Below are 8,900 nucleotides of genomic sequence, written 5' to 3'. Positions count from 1 at the left end.
GATAAAGTTCAGCAAAATTTGAAACCTGCCTTAAGTTTAGAAGAGAGAAAGAAATTGTCAGAAAAGCTTAAGAAGAATATTCAAACTAAAGTCGATAACAGGTCAAAAGTACCTGTTAGGAACCCTAACACGTCATCATCTAAGTCATCTCAACTGTCCATCAATGATGATGACACGACTGAGGATCCTTTGGAGCTCCGGACGGAGTTCCAAACGTTACGTGGAACTTTCCGCCCTGTTACAAAACAAAGAAAAAAAATCACTATGTAGTAAAGAAGTAAAATATTGCATGCATTATAATAATAAAATAAAAACATGCTTATTCAATGGATAAACGCTGATAAACAAAATATATAGTATTGTGTTAAGTTTATCTATTCCGATTATTAATTGTTGTTAATATTTATTAATTTTATTATTTAATTTTTATTTATGACAGCTGCCAAATTAGCCCCTTTACAGCTACCTTGGTAGCAGTAAAATTTGTTAAGTTTTTACAGTTTATTTAATTAATGTTATGTACCTTGTCCTTATTTATGTTCTATTTATATTTTTAGCTCCTATATGGATTAAGACCTCTATACAGTCTTTCCCTTGTTACATGTATTGTTATCTAGTTATAAGGTTATTTAAAATTATTTACTCACCTACTTGCCTTGATTCCTATTTATATTTTTTTTTATTATAGAATGTAATCTATGTTTGCCTAATTGACACCACCAAATACGAGTAGGTGCCAATTTTCTCTTGAGGGCGATGATAACCGCTGCGTTTTTCGCCCCTTATAGAAAAAAAAAAAAAAAAAAAAAAAAAAAAAAAAAAAAAGAAAATTTAAGTAGGTACAGAAGAGCACGGGCAAAAGCAAGACAGGTTTTTAGACAGAGACGGCGGCAGTCCTGGTTGGACTACACAGATCTAATAAAACGAACAACTCCTGCATCTGATGTTTGGAGGAAGCTTCGATCTGTTTGCTGCAAGACCCCCCCACCTTCTCTTATTGCTCTGAAAAATGGTACCGATGTGGTAACTGATCCCTTGACAGTTTCCAATTTACTCGGCTCACATTTTGCGGAAATTTCAAAAACGTCATCTTACAATAGGGAGTTTCAAAATTTCAAAACAAATACAGAAAGACATCCTCTAAATTTAAATATCAATAACAACTCTCCTTTAAACCTTCCCTTTACCATTGATGAACTTGATTCTGCTCCAGAAATTCTGCTCCAGGTCCCGATAACATACATTATGCTATGTTGCGGAACCTGACGGAGGATGGAAAACAAGATCTTCTGAAATTATATAATAGAATATATTTAGAAAACACATTCCCTAATTCTTGGCGTCGCTCACACATTATCGCTCTCCAAAAACCCGGCCAAGATAGAACTTCTCCAGGAGCCTATAGACCAATTTCGCTTACTAGCAGTCTCTGCAAAGTATTCGAAAGGATGGTCAACAGACGTCTTGTTTGGTTTCTGGAGAAAAATAATCTTCTTTCACCCTCCCAGTGCGGATTCCGACAAGGCCGGTCTACTAGTGACCATCTACTTGCCTTGGAATCGGCAATCATGAATTCCTTTATTGAAAGAAAACAGTTGATCGCGGTATTCTTTGACATTTCCAAGGCTTATGACAAAGCTTGGAGAAGGGGGATATTAAATGCTTTAATATCTTGGGGTGTAGGGGGCCACATGGTTTCTTTCATACAGGGCTTCTTGTCGGAAAGAACCATACAGGTCAAACTTGGGAACACCATTTCCGATTCCTTCACGCTGGAAAATGGTATTCCACAAGGTAGCGTTCTAAGTTGTACTCTGTTTGCCATTGCAATCAATAACATATCGTCCTGCGTTACCCCTCCTGTGCGCTGTTCTTTGTTTGTAGATGATTTCTCTATTTACATCGCCCGTAGGGGGTGGGTGGGGGGGGGGGGGGGTGGAAGGGTTAAAACAAGTCGGCCGACGCTCGGAGGGTTAAAATATTACACTACATGATTTGTTTCATGATACAATTGTTAATAGAACAACACATGACTATACGTAGTTTACTTGTGATGTGTATAAACTGAAGAAAATTTTACAGTGGAGTAGTGATACTATTGATATTAGAAGATCAGAAACGCGTTATAGTATAAGTGTTCTTTGGAAGGTAGTTGTTTACAGAACTTGTTTAATTAATTCCACTTGCAAGAGCGTATTGATGTGACCAGGATATAGCGCGTATAATTATTCCACGTGCTAGGACAAGTGAAAGTCATAGCCTCGTAACTTTGTTGCATCAAATACTAGCTTCTTCAACTGATATCAAAATTATGATTTGACTATTTGACAATGTAGAAACTAATAACAGTTTTCTATTACGATTTTGTTATATATATAATAGTTGATTTGACTGTTGAAATTAAATGTAAGATTTTTATTTACTTACCGTTTGATAGTGTTAAATGTGCAGACAACGATATATAATTTTTATTGGAGATTCAAAATATTCTGTAACCAAATGTGTTAACATTAAGTATTAAACAAATTGAAATTTAAATGCAGTGACATTTATACGAAATAATTTTATATTGTCAATATATTTTAATATATAAGTACATACCTCAGAACAAAGTATTTTTTAACCAAATAATTATTAATCTGTTATTTTAATAATAAATTTATAAGTTGTGTTATACCGCATATTGGTGATTGTTGTTTGAAAAGGAATTGATTTGAAATATTATTACAAACTGTGTAGAGTAAGTACGCGTCAGCCTTGAAGCTTCCTTTATAAGCCGAGGAGAAACTTTCAGTCAACAGTGGTCTCTGAATGTTCACCAAGACACTCCAACATACAGGTGTGTATTTGTTTCAATTTAATTTCATTTTTTGTTAGGAGGCTTTTTTCCTAGGCCTATATTGTTTTTCCAAAAATATATTAACGATAAAGAAAGCTTTTATTTTAACGAAAATAAATGTTTCTAATGGTTAATTTTAGTTCGATAATTAACAATTTAGATATTTATCCACTTAAAGTTTGTTAATTGGAAAATGAAAATCATTTTGATTTGTTGATGATATCAAATCATCAAGGTAACAATTATTACTGTTGAAATTAATTTCAATTGTACTGATTATACTGTTTATTAATTATTTTGTATTTTATATTTTAGAAATGAACTCGGAAACAATTGACTTGACTCTGCGAGTTGAAGAAGAACCATCATCAGCCGCTTCTTCTAAAAAATTACCTAAACTGCCAACTACTACTTTTATCAACAAACATTATCAACATCATCAACAGCAGCTGCAGCAGCAGCCGCACCAACAACCGCAACAACAACCGCAACAACAACCGCAACAACCTCAACAACAACAACAGCAGCAACAAGGACAGACTCCTACTACATCAAATACTGGTAGGTCAACATCACACATAAGGTTTCTAACTTTAATGCAAATAATAGAAAATCTTTGGATGATAGGATTTAGAAATTTGGACACATGGCAACAGTTAGTTGCAGAACTTCAAAGATCAAAGGAGGTTTACATGAATCCCGTTGCTGTACAACTACTTTTTATTTTTCAAAATTTGTGCGATGTGCTTTCAAAACATTATATGATGTCTGGTGATCTTTCACAAGACAAACAATTGTATTACATGTTACAAGATCAGCCTTGTGATGAATTGTTATCAATCTTTTCCGGTGTTGTTGAAAAAAATATAAATCTTTCATTTCCATTAAATATTATTAAAAAAATTCAAGATATTGGAAGAAATAAATTAATTTCACTTGAAACAGGTTATGAGAAAAAAACTTCTGCTAAAAAACAAATCAAAAAAGGAATTAAAAGATCTAAAAATGAAGCATCGTCATCATCATTATCATCTGATACTGATTGTGATAACAATGCTGATTATGATGATGATGAAGGTGATAAATTTGTCAAATTATTTAATCAAAAGAAAAGTAGATCGTTGTTCATTTCTCAACATTTACAATACCAATGTGGGGATAAGAAAAAGAAAATTTCCACACCTGGCGAGTCAGGAACACATTTAATCAAGATTGAAATAACTGATGTTCGAGATCTAAAAAAATGTAAAAACGAAAAGTTTTACTGGCAAAAAGTTTCCAGAAAAGGTTATTTCTTGTTAGATATTAAACAAAATGTAGAAGATAAGAATATTTTTGATACAATTAATAATGTATTAACAACAGTAGGACAAAATATGTTAAGACTTGAAAACGTAAAACAAGAAACTGTCACTTATGATAAAAAAGATAAGGCATAGTGTAAGTAGTAAATGGGTTTAATTAAATAATATAGTTAGTTTTATTTTTTTTTCAGAAAATACAAACTTAAAATTTACACGGCTGTCAGAAAACGGATTTCCAACGTTATTCGTCTTGTGCTGCCGGCTTTGATTTAAGAAGTGGTGAAACTGTAGTTATTAAAGCGTGGGAACGTGAATTAATAAACACTAACATAGCCGTGGTGTTACCAGACGGTTGCTATGGACGGATAGCGCCCAGATCAGGGTTATCATTAAAATATGGGATTCACGTAGGAGCCGGAGTTATTGATAAAGATTATAGAGGAAATATTGGTGTATTATTGTTTAATTTATCGAGTACCGAGTTTAAAGTAAATATTGGGGACAGAATTGCACAATTAATATGTGAACGCATATTCTATCCCGAAGTTGAGGAAATTACAATTGACAAATTAAATTGCACAGTTAGAGGAGCTAAAGGATTTGGCTCAACAGGACTAAATTAGTTTATCAAATTGTTTTATAGATAGATAATGGATTCATCTTTTAGTCAAGCTATGGAAATAGACAGTGACTATGAAATGGAAGTAGATCAAGAGGAGGAGGAGGAGGAGAATTCGTTTTCATCATCATTATCATCGTCATCAGAATTGTTTACTACTGACAATAAAAATACGTTAAATTTTCCAAATTTAAAACTAAAAAAAGATCGATTAGATTTAGTTTGTACTAACAATAAATTTGTAGAACTTAAAAACGCGTTTAAAGGAATATTAAAAACCTATTATTTAAAAAATGATGATTCTAATATAAAAGATATTTGTATAATATTACAAGTTTCAAAAGATGAAATGAAAAAAGTTATTGAAAATTTGTTAAATGAATTTGGAGCTTTAAAATTTAATATTCTAGTTGAATGTACTTATGTTAAACCGTTTACAGGCGAAATTCAAGAAACCGCTTTTAAAACATCAAATTTTACAGTGTTTCAAAGTGACTCTCTAAACAATATACTACGCAATATGATTTCCAAATTTTGTAATGAGGAAAGCGAATACTTAGGTAAAGGTAGTGGATGGACACTTAGATCAGTAGACGGAATTCTCTTGCGGTTTAGTAGATACAGACCGTTAGGAGGCTCTTCGTATATTGTTCTTCCAAAAACTATTAAAGACAAAAAAGCTATTATTAATCCGAAAAATATTAATGACAACAAATGTTTTCAATGGTCAATTTTAGCTCGGTACATACAAGGTGACCATAAAGACCGCATTGATGAAAGGTACACATCTATTATTAATAAATTTAATTTTAATGATTTAGATTTTCCATGTCCTTTGAGACAGATTAAAAAGTTTGAGAAGAATAACATAGGAATTAGTATAAATGTTTACGGTATTAATAACAATTTAGAAATTTATCCGCTTAAAGTTTGTGAAACGGAGTCTGAAAATCATTTCGATTTGTTGTTGATATCAAATAATCAGGGGAATAACCATTACTGTTATATTAAAGATTTTTCAAGATTAGTTCGATCGCAAATTTCTAAATCGACAAAAAAAATGGTATTCTGTAAACGTTGTTTTACCCATTATTGTGGAAATGATAAGGTTAACAGATTAAAAGTTCATATAAAAGATTGTAAAATTAATAAACCGTTAAATGCAAAAATGCCTTTTGTTGACAATGAAGATAATCCTTCAATTTTAAAATTTCAAAATTTTCACTTTAAATACAAAGTTCCTGTTGTTGCATATTGCGACTTTGAATGTATTTTAAAAAAAGTTAATGAACAACAGTCGCAATATACATTAGTCAATGAAATTCATAAACCTATGAGTTTTTGTGTCTATTTAGTTGTAGACATAGATTTACCAGAACCGATATCGTCTCAGTTGCCAAATGATCCTTATCTTTATAGAGGACCAGACGCTGCTTTAAAATTTATGGATTATCTCATATCAATTGCAAACCTAATTGCTGATTTAATTGATGTTAATAATCCAATGATATCGCTTACAATTGATGAACTCAATCGAATTCAATCAATTACTCACTGTGAATTATGTAATTTAGAATTTTCAATGTTAGATAAACCTGTTAGAGACCACTGTCATTTTACTGGTCGTTTTAGAAACATTGTTTGTAGTAAATGTAATCTGAAAAGAAAAAGTCAAACTTTTTTACCTGTATTTTTACATGGAAGTTCCAATTACGATACACATTTTATTGTAAAGCAATTAGGTTGTGATCGACAAAAAATTAGTGTTATTCCAAATTCTTCTGAAAAATATGTTACTTTTTCCAAATCAACTATTGGTAAAATTAAATTACGTTTTTTAGATAGTTTTCGATTTTTAAATACCAGTTTATCACAATTAGCAAAAAATTTACCTAAAGATCACTTTTACCATACTCAATTGTTTTTTAATCATGATGATATGCCTCTTGTTACTAGAAAAGGGGTATATCCTTATGATTACACTGATTCATGGACTAAATTAGAAGAAACACAATTGCCACCAAAAGAATGTTTTTTCAATAAAATAACAGAAGAACATATTTCAGATGAAGAGTTTGATCATGCCAAAGAAGTTTGGTCAAAATTTAATTGTACAACATTAGGCGACTATTCAGATATATATTTAAGTACAGATGTACTTTTATTAGCAGATGTTTTAAAAAATTTTAGAACCATATGCTGTAATAATTACGATTTAGATCCTGCTAATTACTTAACGCTTCCCAGTTTAACATTCGACGCAATGTTAAAATTTACAAAAGTTGAATTACAATTGCTTCCTACTTATGATATGTATATGTTTATTGAGAAAGGTATACGAGGTGGAATAACGAGTTTTGTGAAAAGATATGCTAAAGCAAATAACAAATATTTAAATGATATTCTCTATGATGTTAATACACCTTCTAGTTATTTAACATACATTGATGCAAATAACTTATATGGTTGGGCTATGATTAGACATATTCCAAAAGACGGATTTCAATGGTTAACAACGGAAGAGATCATTCAATTTGATGTGCAATCAGTTTCAGACGATAGCCCAGTAGGTTATATTGTTGAGTGCAGTATCGGTTACCCTTCTTATTTGCACGAAGAACATAATGATTTACCGTTTTTACCAGAAAAAAAAACCACCTCCAAAATCTAAACAACCTAAATTATTGTCAACGCTTTTAGATAAAGATTACTATGTTTGCCATTATATTAATTTGAAACAAGCAATAGAAAACGGATTAGTATTAAAACGAATACACAGAGTTTTAAAATTCAATCAAAGTGAATGGTTAAAACCATACATAATGTTTAATACTGACAAAAGAAAACAGAGTAAAAATGAATTTGAAAAAGACTTTTATAAATTACTCAATAACGCTATGTTTGGAAAATCTATTGAAAATGTACGTGATAGATTAAATCTAGAATTAGTGAATAACGAAAAAAGACTAACAAAACTGATATCCAAACCGAGTTTTAAGAACCGAATAATCTATTCTGAAAATTTAAGTGCTGTAGAATGTGCTAAAGATACTGTATTGTTTAATAAACCCATTTATATAGGTTTCACTGTGTTAGAGTTAAGCAAATATCACATGTATAATTTTCATTATAATATAATGAAACCTTTTTATCCTAATAAAATTAATTTACTCTATATAGATACTGATTCTTTTTTTTACGAAATTTTTACTACTGATTTTTATGAAGATTTGACTAATTTAGAAATTAAAAATTATTTTGATATGTCAGACTATCCAAAAGAACATAAATGTTTTTTTGAACACAACAAGAAAAAATTAGGTTGTTTTAAAGACGAGTGCATGAGTGTTCCAATAGTTGAATTCGTAGGATTAAGAAGCAAATTGTACACGTATAGAACGATGAACGATAATTATTTAGAAAATTGTAAAAAATTGAATTTAAAAAAAGCGAAAGGTGTAACTAAATCAGTAGTAAAAAAACATATTAATTTCTACGACTACAAAAATTGTTTATTTATGTCTTGTAATTTAAGAAAAAAAAATTAGAATATTTCAATCAAGAAAACATATTTTAAGAACAATTACAATAAACAAAATAGCGTTAAATGGAAATGATGACAAAAGATTTATATCAGACGACTGTATTCACACATTAGCGTATGGCCATAAATTATTAAAGTTAAAAAAAAGTTGTTAACAATTGTTTTCTTGTTCATTATTGTATGTATATATATATATGAGTTGGTCAGTTCCTAAATGAGTCTTGTCCACTTTCCAAAACTTTCGGTAAACAAAATAAAACGTTTTTTAAAATTAATTCTACGATAAAAGTTTTCTTGAATTATTTACTAAAATATTTGTATGCATGATCTGAACATTTTATATAAATTTTCAGTGGCCTACATATATAGATAAAGCAGTTATAGCGCATTTTATGTTGGACAAGATTCGTTTTGGAACAATCACTTTGGACAAGACTCGTTTTGAAACAGCTGGCTATGGACAAGACTTACTATGGAAACAAATCATATTAAATACAGGAAAATAAAAATAATCAACATAAGGAATATTCTTTTATTATACAATACTTAAAAACGTGATACTTAAAAATATTAAAGCTGCAACAATATTAAAAA

General features: G+C 30.3%; 2 protein-coding genes across 3 annotated transcripts; both read left to right on the top strand.

The window, feature by feature from the left end:
* Window positions 1-2,612: 2,612 nt before the first annotated feature.
* LOC124370453 (putative GATA zinc finger domain-containing protein 25) lies at window positions 2,613-4,871 on the top strand. Of its 2 annotated transcripts, XM_046828738.1 has the most exons (3): window positions 2,613-2,839; window positions 3,155-3,400; window positions 4,787-4,871. In XM_046828738.1, exons 1-3 carry the CDS (start codon window positions 2,812-2,814, stop codon window positions 4,792-4,794), a joined length of 282 nt encoding a protein of 93 aa, XP_046684694.1. In that variant the 5' UTR covers window positions 2,613-2,811; the 3' UTR covers window positions 4,795-4,871. The 2 variants fall into 2 exon arrangements, with proteins under 2 accessions (XP_046684694.1, XP_046684693.1); XM_046828737.1 differs by lacking the exon at window positions 4,787-4,871 and having other exon boundaries at window positions 3,155-4,304.
* Window positions 4,872-5,282: 411 nt separating this feature from the next.
* LOC124370454 lies at window positions 5,283-8,584 on the top strand. The gene has a single exon (XM_046828740.1). The coding sequence runs from the start codon at window positions 5,283-5,285 to the stop codon at window positions 7,431-7,433; it is 2,151 nt and encodes a 716-aa protein (XP_046684696.1). The 3' UTR covers window positions 7,434-8,584.
* Window positions 8,585-8,900: the final 316 nt, after the last annotated feature.

The sequence above is a fragment of the Homalodisca vitripennis genome, unplaced genomic scaffold (assembly GCF_021130785.1).
Source record: "Homalodisca vitripennis isolate AUS2020 unplaced genomic scaffold, UT_GWSS_2.1 ScUCBcl_170;HRSCAF=1486, whole genome shotgun sequence".
In the NCBI taxonomy this organism is placed as follows: Eukaryota; Metazoa; Arthropoda; class Insecta; order Hemiptera; family Cicadellidae; genus Homalodisca; species Homalodisca vitripennis.
Note: the sequence above shows the minus strand (reverse complement) of the source record. Positions and strands in the feature narration are given on the sequence as shown.